This window comes from Sphaeramia orbicularis, chromosome 4, assembly GCF_902148855.1.
Source record: "Sphaeramia orbicularis chromosome 4, fSphaOr1.1, whole genome shotgun sequence".
NCBI lineage: Eukaryota > Metazoa > Chordata > Actinopteri > Kurtiformes > Apogonidae > Sphaeramia > Sphaeramia orbicularis.
In genome coordinates, this window is record NC_043960.1 from 12315116 (window position 1) to 12339109 (window position 23994).

Below are 23994 nucleotides of genomic sequence, written 5' to 3' on the forward strand. Positions count from 1 at the left end.
AAACATTTTAATGCTGCTAATGTGATGTTTTCTCACATTTTAACATACTCCACTAGTCATTACTCATTTCATGGTGATAATTTGCAAAAAAAACAAACAAACAACAACAACAACAACAACAACAACAACTTTTTGCTGTTAATTAGAGTCTAATAACAATAACAAGGAATTGATTTACACTCAAACATGGTAGATCAGGTTTATCTAGAACAGCAAAGTTACAGTAATGTTATCAAATGCAGTGTATGGGATGATGCATAAGCACCAAATGTGTCAGCTGGTATGAAACTAAAACAACAAAATCCATGAATATACAAAAGAACAGCTGCAGAGTAACTGTCCACTGTAGAGACCACTATGCATGAAAGGGTTAAAAAAAAAAAAAAAATGCAGTCTTGACCCCTTAGTTTTATCTCATTTCAAGCCAATCCTTTTTAAAATACTGGAGAAAATTACTCTCATCGCAGCTGAAGTTCTATTTTTCAGAGGGATGGCAATATTTAGAATCAGAATCAGCTTTATTGGCCAAGTATGCAAACACATACAGGGAATTTGGCTTCAGTTTTTCTTTACTCATGACATACAATTTCAACATAAACCCAAACACACTTAATCCTCCGGTATCCTGTCCAGCAAGGCCCTTACTAAGCACCAAGTGTGCCATTTTGGCACACTTGTGGAATAATGTCAAAAAAAATTTCATACAGTTTGTTTTTAATTCTTTTACACTTTTTTCTATTTCATCAACTTGAGCCGTAAATAAAAATACCAAATACTCAATAACTGTCACATTTTTTAACCCTTTAAATGCTGTGTTTGTAATGTAAACAAACCATTTTTTTGGATGCAAAAAACACAAAAAATTATTTTTTTTCAATATACTACATAAAAAGTGGATCACATATTATTTGATTTTTGCAGCCTGGCATATGTCAATGGTTTACTCCAACATTGGTTAATCTGCATTATCATTATTGGCGCTAGGTCAAATGTTCAAAAATACTAGCATCTGTCACCAAGTGTGCCAAAATGGCACACCTATAAATCAAACTATTAAATATTATATATTGATTTATTTTTCTGCTCTAATTTGATTTTATTTTTGTAAATCAAGCACAGCCCTAATCATACATATCAAATAATCATTCATTTTAGATTTTTTTTTAACCCTTTAAACGGTTTCTTTTCATCATGATGTCACTACATTTTTTGATGCAAAAAACACAAAATATGTTTTGTTTTGTTTGTTTTTTTTTGTTTGTTTGGTTTTTTTTTTTCAAAATACTACATAAAAATTGGATTACATATTATTCGATTTTTGCCGCCTGGCACAAGTCAATGATTAACAGCAACATTAACAACGTTAAGAAATTAATTTAGACCCTCACCTCTCAAATGAAGCCCAGATTTCAGTAAAAGCAGGATTTATGCCTTAATGGCTTTCAGATCAAAAACAGTGGTTATAATGGAGAAATAATTCATTTTAGGCAGACTTGGGGGACAGATGCTAGTCTTGTAATTTTCTTTTGTTTACAATGTGCAAATTTTAGTTGGTGGCCAGAATTTTAAAGACCATGCACAAATGAACAACTTTTGAATTCTAACCTTATTTAAATTGTGAAAAATAATACAAAGTTTTTAAACACGAAGAGCAAAGTGTGCCTAAACAGTGCACCCGGATACCGGAGGGTTAAACATAGACATAATATAAACAAACATTCAGCTAGAGTCAAGGACAACAATGGGTTGAGAATAGCTAAGATAAACATGAATAACTGGGTAGATGTGTACAGAGCACCATCTATTAAAGATATATGTTTATGTATATATTATTTACAGTGGATTTATATTTTAATATGTAATATGTACTTCTGTAGTGTTCCAGTCTGGTGTTAAAACTCTACACAAAACAGAATGAGCACTTTTAAAGGTTTTCAGTTACATACTTTTAGCAACTTGTTGACATTATTTTTGATGTTGGATCCAGTGGACCATAGTATTCGTGTCTTGTCTAGAACACTTGTTCAGCATCTAAGGTGCAGCCCTGGCTTGGTTTCATTCCTACCTTTCCAAGAGATGTTTTGTGTTAGTGGTGATGATTTTGTGTGGTGGTCTCCTCTGTGTGGTGCCACAGGGATTGATTCTTGGACCCCTCCTCTTTACACTTGCTGCCCTTAGGTTCAGTCTTGAGGAAATATGGCATTTTGTTCCATTGTTATGTAGTCTGTGAACTGTCCGCTTTATTCACCATTGATGAAGAATGCACAATATTAATATCGAAGTGTGGATGCCATTCAGTCTTATTTATTTATTTATTTATTTATTCATTTATTTTAAGTTTTAATGATAAGAAAACTGAAGTTATATTGTTCGATCCAAATGGTACAACTGATTATCCCCCAGCTGATCTTAGTTTTTTGATGAATTAACTGATGAACCCACTGTTACAAATTTTGGTCTGAAAATGGACAGTGATTTTAAACTTGACAGCCATCATTTAGCAGCTGTGGTCTTAACATAAAGACAGGCTCCGTCTGAACGTGGCCTGTCGGTCAGAGAAGCTTTGCCCACAATGGATGTGTGACACATGAACAGTAAGTCAGAAAGCCATTTGGAGCTCAACAGTCACTCAGGCATATGCACTACAGAGCCTCGTTGGCGCAGTAGGCAGCGCGTCAGTCTCATAATCTGAAGGTCGTGAGTTCGAGCCTCACACGGGGCAAGTGTTTTGTGCTAGGGGCGTGCTCACACACAGTAGTTGGACACGTTCACACCTGTCCTGCTGATGTTGTGTTCACAAGCACGTACCTGAGTATTAGTGGGTGTTACACTGTGTGCTACATTGCACTGTATGAGAAGTGCTATATAAATAATGATTGATTGATACAGGGCCAAGACAGTGGGTGGTGGTGTGGAAGAAATTCTGACTATATCCAACAAACGTGGAAGTCAGAAGAAGACAAACCCTTACGTCATCAACCGAGCGACTGTTCTGTTCATTTGTCTACAATGACGGTAATACTTGTCGATCTGTTACCTGGTTTGAGGCAAAGTGAAAAAGAGCGACCTGCGTTGTCCCTGATATATCACCAAGTGTTTCGGTCAGTAAGGCGAGCCCATGCCACGTGGATCCCAGGCTTTTTCAGGAGACAATAGGAGCGTCGTCTTTGGTCTCATGATGATTAAGTCCCTTCTGTTGTCGGAGTGGTGATTATGTCACTTCCGGTCTCAGGCATGAATCGCTTTCATGCTGCAACATACCATGCTGGAGTCCATGCAGTCTGGGGTGCTGATAAGGTGGGGTAAACATGACAAATTCATGCGGCCTAGTGTTTGTGGGGGGCCCATAGAGCAGTGAAGGGGGCCTAGTCGATACAGAAGTTGTTAAAATTTCATGTAAGATCCACTGTAGAAGAGGCGAACGGTGAAAGATTTCGGTTTTGTTTTGACACTAGCATAAGCAACGTTATTCATGGACCACACCCCCACTTACTACCCCCGGGTCCGACACATTGATAAGATAAACAATTTATGTAGGGTCCATGATGATTATGCTTTCATGGGGCCCATAATTGGTAGCAGCGCCCCTGCATGCAGTCCATACCCAGGACTACCTTCTCAGCTGGACTCAGATACGGTACTCGAACACGGGACGTTTGCATTCACATTGATAAAATTAAGCAGACTTTGGGGTCCAACGTACTTGGATATGGACTCGGGTACGCAGTGTGAAAACACCCTAAGTCTCCACTTGGGTGCGTGAGTGAGTAATGTATATGGGCTTTCAGATGGCGGATGGATGCAGTAAGAACAGTACAGATGAGAGGCACATGAAGTCATAACACTTCATGGCAAGTGCCTATGGTACAAGTTTGTGGGGTTGCTTCAGTTTGTCAGGTTTACAATCATCAACATTATGTGTCCATAAATACCCGAATATACTGAACCACCATCACAAGTGGATTTTTTTCTTCCCTGATGGCACAGACATTTTCCAAGATGACAAGGATTAATTGGGCTCAGATTGTGAAAGAGTAGTTCAAGGAGCATGAGATATCACATGGAGACAAAGACACATAGTCCAGACTTGAACCCAACTGAGAATCTCAAGATGTGCTGGAGAAGACTATAGCAGTTGTCTGATTCTTACAAAAATCCTTAACAAGTCTTAGCTAAGGGCCTCATCCATCAGTACAGACTGACTTGGTGGCTATTACATGTCAAGAGAGACTGCGGTGGCAACAATCCCCTGAGGAAGATGAAGAGGGATATGAAATGACCATCTGTTAAAATGTATGGTACTTCATGCAGATGTCTGCTGGAGGCTGCACTCTTTATGAGTCATGTCAATGACTGTAACTTCATGTGGACCCAGGGACAACCTGACAGCCCCAAAGGAAGCAGAATGTGCAATGATAGATGACTGGAGATGACCAGAGGCTGATGTGCTGTGCTGTATCAGCTGAGAACCATTTGTGGGACAAAGGAGACCATGTGAACGAGACCTCTGTCTGTTTGTCAGAGAAGCTTTGTCCTGGTTGGACATGTAATGTGTTGAGAAAAACTCACACCACTGGACACCATTGTTGGCACAGTAGGCATTTCATCGGTTGTGAATTACAACATCACACAGGGTAAAGATGTGTTGTACTTACATGGATCATGTTATTAACAAAGTAACATTCAAAAACCCAGATCTCATATGGATTTAAAAAGACGAACAACTTTTAGTCATGAAATATATGTCTTCGGGTGTTTCCTAATGGCAAAACATATCATATTAACAAAACAATAATAACAAAACATGTTAATATTGCATTTTGGTATCTGGTACCTTTACAGCTTACATGAGCCTCGTTGGCGCAGTAGGCAGCGCGTCAGTCTCATAATCTGAAGGTCGTGAGTTCGAGCCTCACACGGGGCAGTCACATTTTAAACTGACTCTGCATAGGTCAAAGGTCATTTGCAGTGTCATCAAAGTGCAGTCGCTCCATGAAGGAAAGCTGTGTATGCAACCTTTGCCCATAGAGCCAGTGCTGCATAACGCTGTCAATGCCTTATCTGCACACAAAAAGAAAGCACTTTGCTGAAATTCTATTTGTTGCCTCCATGGGCACACACTCGGGCAGGTGGCTGAAATTTCCCTGGGTTATGTTGCTTACCTGGTGACAGAAATGAAGAGGGACCCACAGAAGGTAGTGAAGCCTCTAAGAATCATGGGACTACGAAAAGACATTTCCATCTGGCAGAACTTCCATAACCATGAAGACAAAGGGAAAATATCCACCTTCTCTTTCTGCTCTCTGTGTGTTTGTCTTTCTTTTTCATGTCTAGGACTTCCCTCAGGTACACTTCTGCATCTCACTGACTAATCAAACATCAAGCCACCTGCTTCATTCACTTACCTTAATATGAACCACCAGTATCTAATCAGCTTGTAACTTCAGTTCTCCTAAATATAAGACACACCATCCCATAATGGAACCAACACCCCGGACTCATCACTGTTAACCTCCAGAAACTCAGGTGGACACTGTCAAACTCCCTCAGTCAAGAATAGATGCTGAAACTTTCATCTTCTACAAGAAATCGTCTTCACTTTGAATCTCACTTGTTTTGGTGTTTGTCTCCCACGGCACACATTCATAGTGGCATCCTTTCAATAAGCTTACATTAATGCAAGAAACTGAACAGAATCAACATAAGCACACACACACAGCATCTGTTAGCTTGGTAACACACTTGCTCATTATGTAATGTCAGATTTAACTGGGGAAATAACTGTGTTTTTCAAAATCCAATCATTATCAATGTCAGTGAGTTTGTGTGGGTAGTTTAATTTGCATTGCAACATTAAAAGCATGTTCCAAAATTGAAAATTAATTTGCATTGTTAGCCTCATGGTGAACTGAAACTGTGCTCACCAGAATATTTTCACTTCATCACAATACTTTATAGTTATTACTGATGATTGGCGTTACAGAGCTCTGTACACTAAATAACAACAGTTTCTTCCTCCAAGCCATCGGACTGATGAACAATTAAACCTGCTATATAAAAATAATTCACATACCTCATGTACAACCTCAACCTGTTGACTGCTCTTCCTTCTCCTTGCACATTTTGTTTGATTGCACAGCTTTTAATCACACTTTTTGGTACATAAGTTCTTTTTTTGTTGTGTTTTTTAGTGCCTGTTTACAATGTTGTGCAGAGAGAACATAGTTTTAAAAAGTTTGAGTAAAATTCCTTGTATTCTTTTGAAGATACTTGGCAAATAAAGGTAATTCTGATTCTGATGTAGTCCAGAGCTCCACAAATTTACTAAGAAATCCTTTAAAGTGCAACTTACAGGTTAACATCCAATTACAAAATCCACTTTAATAACTGGATTTTAAGATAAACACTTAGTGTAGATAAACACCCCAGTGACATTTAGAAGCATTTCACGTCTGGCTTGGTTTGAAAATGATGAAAATGGCCTAAAATTAACAGAAGGGAGAACAGTCAAATACAGTCACTTCTGCCTCCAAAGAGCCAAAAGGCTAGCAGCCACAACAAATGCTTAGCTGCAAAATAACATTTCAAAAACCGATGGAAGACATCATGGTGGCTCTGACCACTTCTTATATAAGGTCTATGCCGTTAATGTTTTGTTCTTATTTTTCTATGACATATCACGGCACCAACACAAAGAGTGATTGTCTACTGTACACATACCCCAACAGAATGTAATGTGCAACTTCACGCTGCATTACTGTGCTGATGGAAATAGAGGACTGTGGATTTCTCTCTTTGTCTCAGCTCTGGCGGCAAATTGGCAAAACTTGTTTTAAAACAACTCTGGCACAAGTTAATCTGTAGAGGAACTGCAGACAATAACCTCCAGGACAGACTGTTGATGTCTATCATGGTATGGTTCTTCAGATATAATCACAATGTAATGAATCAGCCAATAGTTTACATCATAGATCTGTTAGCTTAGCTCGATATTTGAACAAAACACAGTTACAGTAAAACCACAAATCACCTCCATTTTTTGTACCTGTTGTGTTCAATAGCTGCACTAAAGATCTGTTTGGAATCATAAAAACATGATCAGAACTGCCAGAGTTTAGTCTGATGCATTTGTCAATGTGCAACATTAGTTTTAACATGATGGGAGACCAGTGGAGTGACTCACAACTCCCTCGACTGGCCACATACTTTCACAGTGACACATCTGCCTGCAGCTGTAAATTAATTTATCACACATTTCTGAGACAAAATGTACTGACATAATATCAGAACTTGTTTTGCTTAACAAAGAGAGCAGGTTTCCTGTCTTCTCTGGTGTGCCCATGCAGGGTTTCAGCAGATCCTTAAAAAGTCTTAACCCATAAAGATCCAAACATCTGCTGCCGACCAAAACCATCAGCTGATCTAAAATGTTTAATACCAGCTGATACATTAATCCTATCAATACATGTAAATAATTGGTGTAAAATGCAGTTAATCATCTTTTCATGGTCATCAGATATGACCCATTTGAACGTTCAGAGCCTCTGTAGTGAATGTGGAAATATTGTCGTCTACAACATTAATTCCCAAAAAAAACGGAAATGGAGTTTGATCAATGATGCACTACTACTGTAACTGTTAGTACAAACAATTGAAACCTCTACTATCTATGGAACTATTTAATAAACACTATCACAACAATATGGATAAGTGAGTGATGATGATGTAGGCAGGTGTTATGCCCCAGGCCAGGGGAACCAGAGCAGAACATAAAAATGGCTCCTCTCCTTCTTCAAGCTTCCAATAAAAGGCAGTGCAACTTCGATACAGTCCAATATATTTAATTATTTATCAGAACAATAAAAGGTGTCAGGGAGAGCAGGGGCAAAACAACAAACAAAAAGGTTCTTAAACAGAAAACTTCTTTATCTAATAAACAAAAGAACAACAATTTCTAATCTTCCTAACCAAACCAGGAGAAAACAGTGAAAAACAAAATGGCTTCCCTCCCCTACAAAAAATGGACTGTTAATAAAAAAAACCCCAAAGGATCAAGTCTCTATTTACACTATTTACAACGATGAAGACTATTTAACAATATCATGGTAAGCACTCCTACGTGACCCGGCTGGCTGCCTGAAGAAGGAGAGAGAGAATGGGCTCCACCAGCTTCCTCCTTAAAAAGCTGCTGCAGCCAATCAGCATCTGCCACCTGGAAACACAGGAAATGGACACACACAGAGACACACAGTGTGGAGAACACCACCCTGTGTCAAATGACCAAGGGTCATCACACAGGAGAGAAGAAGGACCACAGCAGCAGGTCCAGGGAAGATCCAGGGAAGATCCAGGGAAAACCTGTGAGGACATAAAGCACAGAGACTTCAGGGAAGAAGACAAGTCAAGTCAGTAACATGGGTTTGCTGGGGCGTGAATAGAGAGGATTAGAAGAGAGAAGGTCTGAAAGGAGGAGGAGCAGAGAGGAGGTCAAGGAGGAGGAGGAGCAGAGAGGAGATCTATGTATCATGATGAGTCTCCCAGCTGTCTAAACTTATTGACCCTTTGCACCGACGTCACAGTTATCACGTGACTAGGGGTTCAGCACCATGGTGGACGGCAAAAGCAACACAACAAACAAACGAATGAGCGACAGATTATGGCTGCCAGCACTGAAAATAAAGTTTTGGAGTTGTCCTGCGAATTGACTAACCTTACTGGACGGCAGAAAGAACGCTATTTGGAGAAGCTAGTGATAGTCAGGGCTAGCTACCGACCCTTCTCCCTCCTGATGTGTTTACAGATCTCTCAAAATCCTCTAATCTACCGGAGTTTAATGCACACAATCTGTACTATTATGTTATAAATGGACTGTCCCCATACACAGGTGCTGATCTAAAAACATACAAAAGTCTGGATGATAGCAGTTCTTAGTCTCAGGTTAGATAACCGAGTCGCTGTACTGCGCTCACGGCAGAGGAATGTATCTCATAATGGTAAAGGTACGATACAGCTAATGTTAGCTAGCTAGCTCTGTATGTTTTTAACATGTTTTCCCCAGCATGCCATCAAAACTTAAATAGACTGTGAATAAGTAACAGCTAAAATTTACTTAGGGGGTCAAATGAGTGGCCATTTTTGTCAAAAAAAAAAAAAAAAAGTTGTAAGAAATGCATAGAACTGTGTTGAAATAATGCTAATACATTTGTGCACAGACTACTGATGTTATTTGACAGTGGAAGCTATATTTTCAGAAATATTGGATTTTGAATAGCACGTGTATGTGAAAGCTTTTGCTTGTGGACGGACGTGACAGTGGACGGACGTGACATTACCCATGATGATCTGGTCATTACTTTATTAGTAATAAACTTATATACTTACTATTGCTAATTCTCCTCTTATTCATAAATGTTAGTTTTGTGGATCTAAAACAATAACAGCTGACACAAAAACACAAAATGTGGCAGTGGACGGATGTGACATGGTTGTTACAGATCCCATCATACTGATGCTTGGCAGCCATGTCACCATTTACACTAATGATCCCTGTGCAAAAACTAGTATCATAATTATTTATTGTATAGTTTATCATTAGACTAAAGAGTAAATAACAATATAGAATTGTTATTTCTTTATAAAAATACTTATTATTGGAAAACTGTTGATTTAAAAAGTGATGTGTGACATTCTTAATGCATGTATTGGCGTAACATAAGCAGGATGGATCAGCACCATACTCCATTTTGAACCTGTAAAAATAAAACATGTGATATGTAGCATATAATCTTGTAAATAAAATTGGGGAATCTAAAAGAATAGAATATTTATTTTTCAGGTAAATTCAGTTCAAATATAACTTGGCCATTTGTGACATGAAAATATAGCATTAATTGTAATGAAATTGGACATTTTTGACCTGAAAACATAGTTCATATGACCATCAACATGTTGCAACAGAACTGAAATCCTCTAAATTTGCATAACTTGCATTTACCAACACAAAGTTCCTTTGGGGATTCACTTATATTGATTTCTTATGCACAAAGACATAAATAAGACCTCTAAGCAAATTTTAGCCAGTAATCATCTCAGAAATATTTAAAGACATGTCCAGATGATTTAAAAACTGGAATCTGTCAGGTCCATCTGTTAGACCATATAATATATATTTAAAAAAGCAAAAATAATCAGAATTATTTGGCTCATGTCTGACTCCGTCCACCAATCATTATTCTAAGCTTAAATTTGGGTTGGTTTTCCGAGAGCAGTATAACCACTTCTCCCACTGGTTCTGCTTCAGTGAGTTAAAATTACCTTTCCAGCCCATCCATCTTTGTTTCAGTCAGTCTCATTTAATCTGTCACTGCTCATCTCCTGAACAAACATCACATTAATGCCTTCATCTCTAACAAGTTCACAAAGACAGGCTCTTCCTCACATCAGGAAAAGATGTAAGAATCAGTGAAGAAGGACCCAGTAGATACAGATATCAGACACTCTGCTGCAGCATCCTATTCCTATTCTCAGCCATCTGTAGATGTGTTAGCCAGTAAAGCCACCTTTCTTTATATTTATATCACAAACTAGAAAAAAAAAAAACTTTATTAGAGTGAAAATACTTTTGTTTCTAACTTTTTAATTTGTTCAGCTCAGTTCGTGAGGCTGGCTGCTTTTAGCTCAATGTTCATTTTTGGTCCTGTCCTTCTGACTGACAGCTGCTCCAGTTTCACTGCGTCTTTCAATCTCTTCTTCATTTTCCTGGCTTTGATTTGCCTCCTCTATCTGCTTCAGTCTCACTCTTTTATCTTTCATCTCTAAGGAGAATTTCTCAGGACACGTGCAAATTTAATATCCCTCCCCCTGGCAGCAAAAACACTTCAAAGTTTCAGAGTTCCAAAACTATGGATTGAAAATAAGTGATTTTTTATATTAAACACAGAAGCGCATTACATAAAACTATCGAAAGTGTGAAACATGCTTCAACAGTGAAGATTTACAGCCTAATTGGAACTTTTTCTTCAGAGGAGCAGTTATTTAAAATGATCCCAATTATAGATAATGAGGGACTGGCATTTGCATTTATCCATACAGTGTTACATATTCCACCTGCCGCCTCTGCACTAGTTTCACTGAAATGACGGAGAATTACCCTCATATCCCATTCTCACTTATCCATCCATCCATCTGTTGGATGGATGGATGGATGGATGGATGGATGGATATGTCTATAAAAAATTCAAGTGTTATATTGTGATCCTCTTACATTGATGTAAACAAATCATTAATCATAACATCTCTCTCAGAATCCGAATCAGAATCAGTTTATTTGCAGAAAACTGCATTGGAAAATGAGTTACAAGAGCTCAGCATAAAAAATGCATGAAAGACAGTACAAGGTAAAAAAAATTAATAAAAAATTACATAAAAAAGAGTAATAAAAAGACAGGTGCCCCCGAAGAGCAACCGACACTCACTTGGACAAAGTGCATGAATATAAAGTGCGTTACTTATGCACAAGTACAAAAATTAAACAGTAAGTATGTGATATGGGATCAACTCTCAACTACTCTTTGACAAAAAAATCACAAAATTGCAGTTCATGAGAGTGCAGAAAACAAATAATTTTCTTGATGCCATGTTTCAGTCTAACATGAATCAAATCCATTTCTTCCTCTCATCTCTGAAGCTCTAGCTCCTCAACTATCTTGACTCTTAAGCTTATCTTTTAAACTGACAAACGTGTAAATAACAACATCATTGAAACAGGATCAAAAAAATCACTTGACTCTTGTCATTTTAACTCTCAGTCAAGTCGTTCTTCAACAAGACGCACCAAGACTGATTCCTGAGTGTGACAAAGGGTAAGAACATGGAAATAAGAGGAGCCTCTTGTTTGTGTAAATATTTCAGACATTTATTGAAGCACTACATCTTATTTTATGTGTCCAGCAACTATTTAAAGTATACTGTCAGTGGTAGATTTATTCATGGGATTACACAGAACTTTTAAAACTTACTTACTCAACTTTATTTTATTTGATTTTATCTTTTTTTATTTTAACTAAATTGTGTCTCTCATGGACCATTCCACCTGACATCTGCATGCAGAGCCAGTGGTTTGATTTCATGGTGAAGTGTGGACGCCATCTGCTGGTCATGTAGCATAAGTGCAGAGTAACTTTTCAAGGCTCATAAGTATAATACAGTACACTATATTGCCAAGAAAAAAAACAGAGGAATATTTCTGAAAACAAGATTATTCCAGCTTTACTGGGCAACAGTCTACAAGACACATGTATTTGATTGATTGATTGATTGATTGATTGATTGATTGATTGATGTATTTATTTCGAACATGAATGTCAAACAGAAGCAAATAAATAAACAAAACACTTCAACACAAGACATATAATACATATTCGAAAAGGAGTGAGAAGAAGTACAACTTATAAACTCCCACCCCTTCTCCTTATATAATTAATAACAATAATAACCTTCCTCGTCTAATCATATCTATACACTATGCCATAATATGACTGATACTTACTAGTAAATAATTAGGTTTCTGGCTTTATATTATTATGAACAAATATAATATGATTTACATAAACACATAATACAATAACACATACATGTAAATACATATTCATACACAGATCTATACACACATATACACACACACATACACACCTATACATACATTTACACACACTTACCACATACTTGTACATCTTTAGAACACCCAGTGATCCCCAAGCCCGCCCTCATCCCTGTACCTCTGAAAAACTGTGTCTTTGTTCCTCTTTTTAAATTCTTTCATACTTGGACATTGCTTTAACTCTATATTAAATCTGTTCCACAGTCTCACCTCACTGACAGAAACACAAAAACCCTTCCTAGTCGTGCGCATTAAGGGAATTTTAAAGTTAATTTTCCCCCTTAAATCATAACCCCCCCTCATGAATACTGAATAATTTCTGTATATTTGTTGGTAAAAGATTATTTTTAGTTTTGTACATTATTTGAGCTGTTTGATAGTCCACAATGTCTGTGAACTTGAGTAATTTTGACTGTAAGAATAATGAGTTTGTGTGTTCCTGGTAGCCAACATTATGAATGATCCATATTGCTCTTGTATAAAATTCATATAGCTTTATTTCTGTTTTAATGATACAGAACATATTTTTTAAGATACAACCTGTTATACTTTTAATATTGGTTAGTTGTTGGCAAGGCAGAGTAAAAAGGTCTTTATTGCAAAGTGTTTTAACAGTTAATTTTTATTTTTTTTATTTTTATTTTTTTTGGATAACAACTACCAAGAGGCTATATTTTCTTAACTTGATATGTTTCTCAGAGATACGCCTTTTATGTAGTATAAAAAAGATGAAATTCCTCATGCTAAAATACTTAAGTTAGGAACCTGGTAATGGAAAACACATAGAAATTCCTGAATAGTCTGAGGACACCAGTAAAATTAATGGTGAGCAGGTACTATCTATAGCAGCCGAAGCAAACATTTTGACATCTTGCTTGTACCGAGTATATTATTAACAATTTTAAATAAACACCCGTTTTCCCGAAAAGTGCTGTAATTTTTGTAATATAATTGCAAAACATTTGCCCCGTGTGAGGCTCGAACTCACGACCTTCAGATTATGAGACTGACGCGCTGCCTACTGCGCCAACGAGGCTTTGACTAACCGACTCACATACCCGGTTTAAGCCCTTAGGTTGTTGTACATTTGTTCAGTCACTTCCTGTAACGATAAGAGAGTCCAAATATCAAATAACACCACCGTTCTAGTAGCACTCCACAACACTGACGAAATATAAGAGGCTTAGTTTAGCTAGCTCCTCCGACGGCAAAAACATAACCTCCTTGGCGGAGGTAAATATAGATTAGTTCAGGACAAAGTGTGTGTGGCTTTGAGAGATAGATGAATGAATGAATGAATGAATGAATGAATGAGAACCGTATGGAACCAGAGCCAGTGAACTGGTCTGTGCGCGCGCCTAATAAGATATGAGTAGTGATGTGACGTTCACGAACGAATCGAATCTTTTGAACGGCTCTTTGAAATGAACGATGGGAACCGAGTCTTTGTAAAGAACCATTCTTTTTTTTTTTTTTTTTTTTTTAAGGAGGGAATGTCCGATTGCCTGTCAATTTAGTGTCACTGGGAAGGCATTGGGCAGGAGGAGAATGTTTGAGCAGAAAAAAAGAGTGCTTGCACACTGCGCATGTCTCATGGCAAGAAGTTAGCAAAACAAAAAACAAAAACAGTTTGAAGTGTGAGGTGAGCATTATGGGACTTTTGGCTCTTTGAAGGGAATTGTTCCATCAGGAGCCGTTCACTGAAAAGCGCCATTCACAAGACTGGCTCTTTTATGTTTTTTGCATTATTTTGAAACACCAATGTTTTAATGACTAAATAGGCTACATGTGATGATTGACATTACATTTTAAAGGTGTTTAATTGGTGCGGCAGTAAATATTATCTTACTTTAAAAAAGAATAGTTAGTTCAAATGTGTGGGCTGAATACATGACATGAGAGGTGACATTAGGCAAATGCTGGAATTTGACAAAAAAACATCTTCAAATGGCGGTGCAAATTATTCGTTGACCCAGACTTGAAAGATATATATTTTTTTGCAAATATTGCAAGTTGCATGCCCATCTTTTCTTTCTGAAAAGTGCATCCAAATACTACTCCTTTTTCTTTGGGTCATTACTCACAGGTGGTCACTCACTTACTCTCAAACTTTTACTTTTTCTTTCTGGTCCTCCCGTGCTCAGTTAGTCTTTTTAAGTATGTGTGAGCTTGTGTGTGTGTGTGTGTGTGTGTGTGTGTGTGTGTGTGTGGGTAGGGGAGGGGGTGGGTGGGGGGGTGGTACTGATTTTTAAACTTATACACTACCAGGCAACAGTTTGGACTCACCTTCTTATTTAAATGACATGAGATGGACCACAGATGGCCAACAAGTGCTCAGCATCATTTGGAACTCCTTCCAGACTTTTGGAAAACATTTCAGGTGATTACCTCATGAAGCTCATCGAGAGAATGCCAAGAATGCACAAAGCAGTAATAAAAGCAAAATGTGGCTATTTTGAAGGATCTAAAATATAAAACATGTTTTGAGTTTTGTCACACCTTTTTAAACTACATAATTCCATATGTGTTCATTCATAGTTTTGATGCCTTCAGTGAGAATCTACAATGGAAATAGTCATAAAAATAAAGAAAAACCAGGTGAGTCCAAACTTTTGCCTGGTAGTGTATGTAAAGCACTTTGTGCTACAGCCTTAATGTATGAAAAGTGCGATATAAATAACGATTGATTGATTGATTGAAACTTTTCTCCAGTTTCGACCAGTCTTCCAGCTCCACCTCCTCCAGTATGCTCACCTCACACTCCAAACTGTTGTTGTTTTTTTGTTTTGCTAACTTCTTGCCATGAGAAATGCGCAGTGTGCAAGCACTCTTTTTTTCTGCTCGAACATTCTCCTCCTGCCCAATGCCTCCCCAGTGACACTAAACTGACAGGCAATCGGGCACTCCCTCCTTAAAAAAACAAACAAACAAACAAACAAAAAAGAATGGTTCTTTACAAAGACACGGTTCCCATCGTTCATTTCAAAGAGCCGTTCAACAGATTCGTGAACGTCACATCACTAAAATGCCCTTTTCCGACAGCCCGCGAACGCATCCGAAGCCCTGCATCGGCCCCTTTAACGGTGATCTCCCGCGTCCCCAACTTAAGCGGAAATAGAAACCCTTCTTTTCTCTGTTTAAGCGCGCCAACAAAGACTGTCACAGGAGCACTGCACGGACTTCATTCAGCAAACTCTTGACCGTCCCATTTTTTTTTTGCTTCGTCTTCAGTCTCTGTCATCGTTCTGTAAAAAATGCCAGAGGGAACGTCCGCTTCGTCCAGCGCTGAGAGGTAAGAAGAGCCCGTGGTTTCTTACTCTGACCGTTGGAACGTTCGCAGGGAAAACACAGCTAGCTTGCACGTAGCTACATAACGCGGCTAACCTAGACGGTAGTGTGTGGCGATATCTAGGTTAAGAAAACGCGTTTGCTAGTGGTGCCGACTATTAAAGCAGCAGCTTGTCGAAGAGCACCAGGTTACAGCTCCAAATAAATATGTCTGTAACCATCACTACCCCCCCTCAGTGTTAAGCTAAGTGGCTAACGTGCTAAGAATAATTTAAGTTACTAACTAGCTAACGCATCCCCACATGTTGGCTAATTAAGTCGTATCAGTTCATTTCTTCTGACAAGTTATCTTTGGTTGCATTTCAGTGAACTAATCTCTGACTCTTTACAGTATGGAGGAGAAGCCGTGTTCATCTACAGCTGCTGCTGCAGACGGGTAAAGTACCCTTGACTCAAAACAGCACATGTTAAAAGCAAAATATACATGTTACCTGAACTCTAATCTAACAGAAGGCACTGTGACAATACAGGGACTATAAAGTGGGATATAATGGTACAGAAATTAAGGAGGGAAGAACATCCAAAATAAATTCAAGAAATACTGCCATCTTGGGTCATCTGGATGTATTGTTTACAACTTATCCACAAGTTTATCAACATACAGAAATTATTCACTGAAAAGGGAAGGGAGTTATAATTTAAGGGTAGATTTAACCCTTTCATGCATAGTGGTCACTACAGTGGACAGTTACTCTACAGCTTTAATCTTGTATATTCATGGGTTTTGTTGTTTTAGTTCCATATCAACCAACACAGTGGACACTTATGCATCATCTCATAAACTGCAATTCATACCATTATTGTAACTTTGCTGTTCTTGATTGGTTCTTGAGTGGAAATCAGTTGTTAATATTTATTTTTTGCATATTATTTCCATGAAGTGAGTAATAACTAGTATTAAAATATGTTAAAATGTGAAAAAACATAAGATTAGCTGCATTAAACATGGTTTCATTTCACTGTTTTCATATCACTTTATGATATTGGCTTTTAAATACATGTTTCTTTGCTTCAAGAATAAAATTCATGGTGTAGCTGAGTGGACAGTTTTGTAACTCCATGAAAAACAGGTTGATTTAAAAAAAAAAAAAAAAAAATTCAATCACATGGTTTTTTTTTTGGGTTTTTTTTCATGCCTAAAGAGGAATAAAAACACTCAGGAAAAAAAATCTTAATTAAGGTTCTCATAATTCATGCATGAAAGGGTTAATTTCAAAATTCAGAGGGTGTGCACTACTAGGAAAAGTTTTAGCATATCTGTGTGTGGTGTTAAAGTATGGAATGGATTGAGGGAGGAGCACAAGGAATGTTCAAACATAAGACAATTCAAAAACATTTATAAGAACATGTTTTTCACAAGATATAGGGAAGAGGGTTATTAATTGTCATCATATGTTCACTGTTGTTTATGCATATATTTCCTTCCTTGGGTTAGTTATTTGTTTATTTATTCGCTAGCACAACTAAGAAAGGCATTGGTAAAAGATTATATGTGTATTTGTATGTGTGTATATGTATAAACGTATATATGTGTATATGGATGAATGAGTATGTGTGTTTGTGTGTGAATAGACATATAAATATAGAAGAGTAATGTAAAAGGAAGATGGACATATATTATTAATGATATTGTAGGGAGAGGGGGTGGGATTAAATAAATTATACTTCTTCCCACCCCTTTTCGGGCATGTAAATGAAATTATTGTGCTTTTCTTCTGACTAAGATTGTTATGATTCTTGATATTTGTATTATTATGTATGTTTTGCAAGTGCACATATGTTAAATTTCATTGCATGTTCGAAATAAATCACTAAATCACTAATCACTAGTTTGAGTTGAGAGATTTGTAACTTAGATACAGTCCGTAATATGTTATTGATTTTTGATGTAAATATCTGCTTCTTCTGCAGTTCTAACGATGTCATGGAGGAAGCAAAGAAGCTGATTGGAACAGGGAACAGACACGTAGTGATGGGAGATTATGCCTCTGCTGTCAGTGTCTTCCAGGATGCCTGCAGCATGTTGTAAGTATGGATGATGAAAGTATCTATCAATCAAATTTTATTCATAGAGTGCCAAATCATAACAATAGTTATCTCGTGACACTTTATATATAGAGTCAGACAAAACCAGACTCTCAAGCCAATTTGCAGGAACCCAACAGCATTCGATGCATCAGGCAGAGGAGGAGCTACAGAACTGACTATTAATATCAGAAATCAGTCACATCAAACTGGGCAGCTCTGAGAACCTTTAAAAGCATAAAATATTTTGTAGCTGTCACTGAGATATGTGGCTTTGTGTAAATATTTTATCTATGTATTTTTGTTTGTTTGATAATTAATGACCTCTGCTGGTGGAGAAAAAGTACACTTCAAGGTTGCATAGTCATGTGATGCATTCAATCAGTCATGTGATGTTATATAGCAGGGACAAAGAGTTTAGTTCTGTTTTGCAAATTATGGAAAAAACACATCTTAAAGAAGAGCTACTCCTTACTTCTGGTTGGAGGGTGCACACAGTATGGATTACTTGTAATTGTTATTTATATTGATTTGTATGTGATATTTATGTTAAATATTGTGTGAAATATGCTTCTTGATGCCAACATTTTGATATTATGTTATAGTTTATATTATTTCAGTTTTTCACAGTGGTTCAGTGTCAGAGTTTAAAAAAAATAAACCAACCATTCATCAGCTATCAGTCAGAGCGTGGTTCTCTTCTCTAGCCGGAAGAGAAAAACACTTACACTTGCATTTTGTTTTTTACTTAACTGTTTTCTTTGTACTTTATTCTTGAATATTTAATTGACGTATGTAACTTACCTGAGCACCTCACAGAATTTCAAACCAAATTTCGCTGCACTGTACAAAGGTATTTTGTAATCGATATAAAGTCTATTCTATATTACCCCTTTGCCAGAGCTGCAGTCTATGGGGAAACTGCATATGAGTGTGGAGAGGCCTTTTTCCGCTGTGGAAGCTCCCTTCTGGAACTTGCCAGGTTGGTGAACAAAATTTTCTCACTTCAAATGCTTTTTTTGCTCTGTTTGAATGCCTGAAGTGTGAGTCAGATTGAGATTTTGTAAACATAACTCCAATAGGGGGAAAACATTGTAATGCAGTCCAAATTGTTTGGCAGGTATTGCCCTGTTTGATTGGATAACTGGCTTATATTTCAAGAAAGTTTGACACTTTTTTTTTTTACCTTTCCACTGTAAGCTATAGTTTTGTCCCCGTAACTATTTGCGTGAACAATGTATTATCTTGTGATATGCCTCTTTGTTGATTAGGATGGATAATGGTGTCCTTGGTAATGCCCTGGAGGACGCCCCTGAAGGATCAGATGAAGAGGAGCAACCTCAGAACTCGGGTGCTGATAATGCTGATGGTTAGTATCTTAAAGTGTCTTCTAAGTTTCAACTATATCTCTACTTTTTAAAGTTAATTTTATTATGCCTTGATTAGTATTATTCTGTGTTTGCAAAGTATTTTCAGCAATACTTCCACTTTAATTCTACTAACTGTAGCACCTTACTCAGTTTAAGTATAGCACTCTCTCCTGTCAGTCAAAAGTTGCTTTAGTTTAAAATCTACCAAACTGCTCCACCCATCCAGACATAGTGCTGTATATGTAAAGATTTACTGTCATGCAGTTGTTCATTCTGTTCCAACTCAGGCTTGGAGTCCTTTTGGCTTTATGTCTCCATTCTTTTCTTTAGCGCTTTAATGTTTTTTCCTCTGTGTCTTTTTCTGGAGATGGAGTAGTTTTCCCCAACACCGCTCATAGTAGACACTCTTCCACCTGTTTTCAGAAGAACCATAGGCTTTTTCAAATCAGTTCAAATCACATTTGACTGGGGATGTGTGCATGTCATTTCATACTTTTATCCAAACTCTATTTCCTCTTTCCTGGTTTGTTTAAAGTGAATCTGTCTTTTCTTTCTTAGCCATTGTATCATACACCAGCTTTCACAGTCCTCTAGTTTTCTCTTTACTAAAGTGGCATGTGAAGAATTCTTTTAAGGTTTCTTTAGAAACACCTGAAAATTCCTGCAGCACTTTTCATATGTCAATGGAGTAATTAAAAAAAAAGCTACTGTTGAGTATCTTTTTCAGTGGACATGGTTATCTTAGCCACCTCCGGCATCAAAACTATATTAATGGATTACACCGAGACCACACACTTTGTACAGTTTAACAGTTCATTTACAGATATGAAGGTGAAGGCAGTGCACACTACTGCACTTTGGGGAAACAGTCTTCATTTCCCCCTGTCTTTCCTCATTTCATACTTGTAACATTGGCTACTGTTGCTTTACAGATGATGATGAAGATGACGATGATGATGACGACGATGATAATAAAGGAGAGAAAAATGGAGTAAGTTCCATTGCATTCAACTTTTAAATATTAGACTGATGAATGCTTGCATTTTTACATGCCTGTCCTTTTCAGGAAGAGGAAGAAGTTGGAAATTTGCAGTTGGCGTGGGAGATGCTAGAGTTGGCAAAAATCATCTACCAGAAGTAAGGAGAGCAAAACGTGATAGAAAGTTCCTCTCATCTTGTTCAATTGAAGTGACCCTCTTGATGAAATGAGATCGGTTTGAGATTACACAATCCAATGTCAGTGATCCCTGTTTACTTGTTCACACAGACAGGATAACAAAGATGACCAGCTCATGGCAGCCCAGGCACTTCTGAAATTGGGAGAAGTTGGAGCTGAATCAGGTACAATGAATTTGCAGCAGCAGACACAAGTTATGGACCAAGGCAGTCCTTCCTTAACAATAAATGGATTTTTGAATTGACTTGGTTGTAAACCTTGAAAGTGGCCCCAGAAAATCTTGATATTCAGTTCACATGTTTTAAACAGGGATAAAAGTTATTAGGATTGAGCATAAAATATTAATTTAAAAGTTTTAAACTTGATGTGTACAGGCATCAGTGTCACATGGAAAGTCAGAAAATTGGTTGTTAGTACACACATCTCCTACCATTCTGTACTGACATCAGGAGCATCATCAAACTGAAACCTAAGCACGAGTCATGAAATGGGTCATAAATTCCATTCATAATGGTCTTAAATTTAACATGAGCTGCAGAAATCCTGACTATTAAGTATTGAGACGTACAAGATTGAAAAGGCCTTATTGTGTTGTAAGTTGGTGTAGTTGGACCAGAAAAATACTAAGGATGGGTTTTATTCATCACCAAAGTGGCAAATAGCACTGCTTTTTATTTGCAGGCTAAATTTAACTCTGATTTGGGTCACCCATGTTCCTGTTCCAGGTAATTATTCCCAGGCACTAGAAGACTTCCAGACTTGTCTTGCCCTTCAGCTGAAGTACCTGCCTCCACACAGTCGTCTGCTCGCTGAGACCCACTACAATGTTGCCACCACGCTGTGTTACGTGGGCCAGTACAACCAGGCCATCCAGCACTACAACAGCTCCATAAAGGTCATCGAGACCCGCCTGGGTAAGTCTGCACTGGCTTTCTTTTATCACAGAATAACAGCAGTGATCATGTGGTGCATGTCCCTTCTTACCTTCACAGATGATGGTGACCAGAAGTTGGTCGGGTGATTTAGGAGAGTCTCTGACCAACTGAGGCAGTGTATAGTGTGTGTGTTTTTTTTATTATTTCCTGTTCTAATCCAGTTGTGTCTGCACAGCCATGCTGCAGGAGGTGATAGATGCAGCAGAGGGAACAGATGGGGCAGCAGACGAGAAGGTGGAGGTGGGGGAACTGAAGCAGCTTCTGCCTGACATCAGGGAAAAAGTGGAAGATGCCAAGGAAAGCCAGAGAACAGCCAGAGCCGCCTCCCAGGCCATCGAGCAGACACTAGTGAGTACAGTGTATGCAGCAGTACAGGGACAGGTGATTTAAGCAAAATTAGAGAATATTTATCTGGCAGCTTGTCTTGAACCTGGTGAGTTCCATGTAATGTTGAGGTCTGTAACAGACTTTAATGTGGAATCTCCTGTTTTAAAAGGCAACTAATCTCAAAAGCACCACAGTTTTAATCGAACCTGCTATAAACACTTGTTTTCTGACTGACAAATGTTAAGGGTAATTACTGCCTTACTTTCCTCTTTTGCGTAAGACTTTGTTAATTTTATATAAACTTTTCTATAACTGACACCTAATCACTACTTGCAGGGTGGTGCCTCGACCTCTTCAGCATTCCTGTGTGAAAACGGTGGGCCATCATCATCCTCAGCTTTTGCAGCAGCCAGCCAGGTAAAGACCTTGTGAATGCACAACTCCAGAGTCTGTACGTTATGCAGTGTTATGAATTGAGCATCTGGGTAATCCATCTTTCAATTTCAGAGCCCTGTTAAAGCATCTGAGGGTGCATCGTCTTCCAAAGCAGCTGCAGACATCTCTCACCTTGTCAGAAAAAAGGTGAGTTTGAGAGATTTTTAAGCTTTTTTTTTTTAATCGCCCAAAGTTGATTATTTTCTTTTCTGGGGAAAATATGAGAGGAAATCGGTTCCTGTGTGTGAATCATTTTGCTTGTCAGTGCACAAGTTCAGTTTTGTCTAAAGGAAATAACCCTCCAAATGACTTCTTTGGTGCTGTAATCATCTGCATATTGAGACTGGCTTTGCTTTTTATTTTTTATGTTGTATGGTCTCTTTGCTTGCCTGTTTTTGGTTCCAGGGATTTTGTATGTGGGTTATTTACAAATGTTGATAAGGTTGTGTGGTGTGATTGGTTTTCTGTATTAGCACTGTGTTATGTGGAGGTGATGGAGTGTGTCGGTGATGTGTTGTGGTAGAGCTTAATACTACAAATTAAGTTTTGATAGACGCTGACTTATTTGCATGATAAACATCATTTGACGTTTCTAATTGTTGATGGCTCTCTAGTGTGTAACCTCAGATGCAGTTTTCAGCATAGTCAAGTACACAGGCCTTCAGTCTGCTTTTGTCCTGGTTTTATGTTTCTAACAGAGGAAACCAGAGGAGGACAGCCCAGTAGAGGACACTGATGCTAAGCAGGCGAAACGGGAAGCCACAGTTAATGGCAGCGGGGACTCTAATGCCAGCAACGGCACTGGAGTCCAAGGGGAAAAGACAAAGGAGGCGAGTCATAGGTTTAAGTTTTATACAGAATAATAAATAGGACAGTTGGACCTGGAGCTGACAATGGGGAGTTCCTGAAGGATATTGGTTATTTTCCACTAAGTGTGGGTTACTTAAAACCTGCTCCACTGCCTTATTCTCTTTTTGGTGCTTTTACTCATGAGTTGCATGCATGAGTTACCTGGGCCCACCTTGGTGCAGTATGCCCAGACTTCTCTTACAAACTATCTACGTTCTTGTGAAGTCGGTAAGGACAAATACTGCAGAGCTCAGAGCAGTTGCAGCTTCAGATGTTGCTCAGGTAATTTTAGATAAGCAGGTTTTCCATGAAACCTTTCGGTCTGTGTACATGAGTGTTGTCACATGACTTCTTTCTTTTCTGCAAAGTTGTCAGTAGTAAAGTTATGTTCACTATCGTATATTACAAAACAGTAGAAAAAGCAAAGATTTCAATCATTGATATGAGCCCATTTTTGTGTTTTTTTTTTAAAAATACTTTGTTCTGTTCCCCACAGTCTGACAAATCAGCCTCTGTCAAGTCATCTGCGTGACGTCCTCTACTTCCGGATCTTCAAAACCAGCACAGCATGTCTCTCCAGCCCCTCTCCACCTTCAACACTTTTGTTTTGTAAATAAAATCATTTTCATAGATTTGTCTGTCAGGTTTTGTATACTTATAGTAAAAAAGAAAAATAAAGGATTTGAAGATGTAGGTTTGGTTTATTTTTTCCCATATTTCCCAAGAAACCACCAGCCTGTATGTTGTACCTGAAAACATCCATTCACATCATACACTAAATACCCTCTTCTCAGTATTTTGTAAAGTCAAGTAATTTTGTCAAAATGTACATGTTTAGGTTTTTTTTCTTCAGTTTAAGGGAAAGAAGCC

At 38.0% G+C, this 23994-nt stretch overlaps 1 protein-coding gene and 3 non-coding genes across 6 annotated transcripts; 3 read left to right on the forward strand and 1 right to left on the reverse strand.

The window, feature by feature from the left end:
- Positions 1 to 2649: 2649 nt before the first annotated feature.
- trnam-cau (transfer RNA methionine (anticodon CAU)) lies at positions 2650 to 2722 on the forward strand. Its single transcript has one exon. It is a non-coding gene; the product is annotated as a tRNA-Met (tRNA).
- A 2129-nt stretch (positions 2723 to 4851) lies between these two features.
- Positions 4852 to 4924, forward strand: trnam-cau (transfer RNA methionine (anticodon CAU)). Its single transcript has one exon. It is a non-coding gene; the product is annotated as a tRNA-Met (tRNA).
- An 8697-nt stretch (positions 4925 to 13621) lies between these two features.
- trnam-cau (transfer RNA methionine (anticodon CAU)) lies at positions 13622 to 13694 on the reverse strand. The gene has a single exon. It is a non-coding gene; the product is annotated as a tRNA-Met (tRNA).
- Positions 13695 to 15739: 2045 nt separating this feature from the next.
- Positions 15740 to 23817, forward strand: LOC115418595 (nuclear autoantigenic sperm protein-like). Of its 3 annotated transcripts, none has more exons than XM_030133104.1 (14): positions 15741 to 15950; positions 16338 to 16382; positions 17918 to 18031; positions 18933 to 19013; positions 19303 to 19400; positions 20346 to 20392; positions 20468 to 20538; positions 20669 to 20742; positions 21304 to 21492; positions 21689 to 21861; positions 22177 to 22257; positions 22348 to 22422; positions 22974 to 23105; positions 23621 to 23817. In XM_030133104.1, the coding sequence occupies exons 1-14, from the start codon at positions 15913 to 15915 to the stop codon at positions 23654 to 23656; spliced, it is 1254 nt and encodes a 417-aa protein (XP_029988964.1). In that variant the 5' UTR covers positions 15741 to 15912; the 3' UTR covers positions 23657 to 23817. The 3 variants fall into 3 exon arrangements, with proteins under 3 accessions (XP_029988965.1, XP_029988964.1, XP_029988963.1); XM_030133103.1 differs by having other exon boundaries at positions 15742 to 15950; positions 20334 to 20392; XM_030133105.1 differs by lacking the exon at positions 22974 to 23105 and having other exon boundaries at positions 15740 to 15950; positions 20334 to 20392.
- Positions 23818 to 23994: the final 177 nt, after the last annotated feature.

Bases quoted from the DNA above. Each gene is read 5' to 3' on its own strand.
- LOC115418595 (XM_030133103.1), top strand. From the start codon at position 15,913: ATGCCAGAGGGAACGTCCGCTTCGTCCAGCGCTGAGAG. The intron at 16,383-17,917 runs GTAAAGTACCCT...CTTCTTCTGCAG, and splicing joins ACAGCTGCTGCTGCAGACGG to TTCTAACGATGTCATGGAGG. The intron at 19,401-20,333 runs GTTAGTATCTTA...GTTGCTTTACAG, and splicing joins GGGTGCTGATAATGCTGATG to ATGATGATGAAGATGACGAT.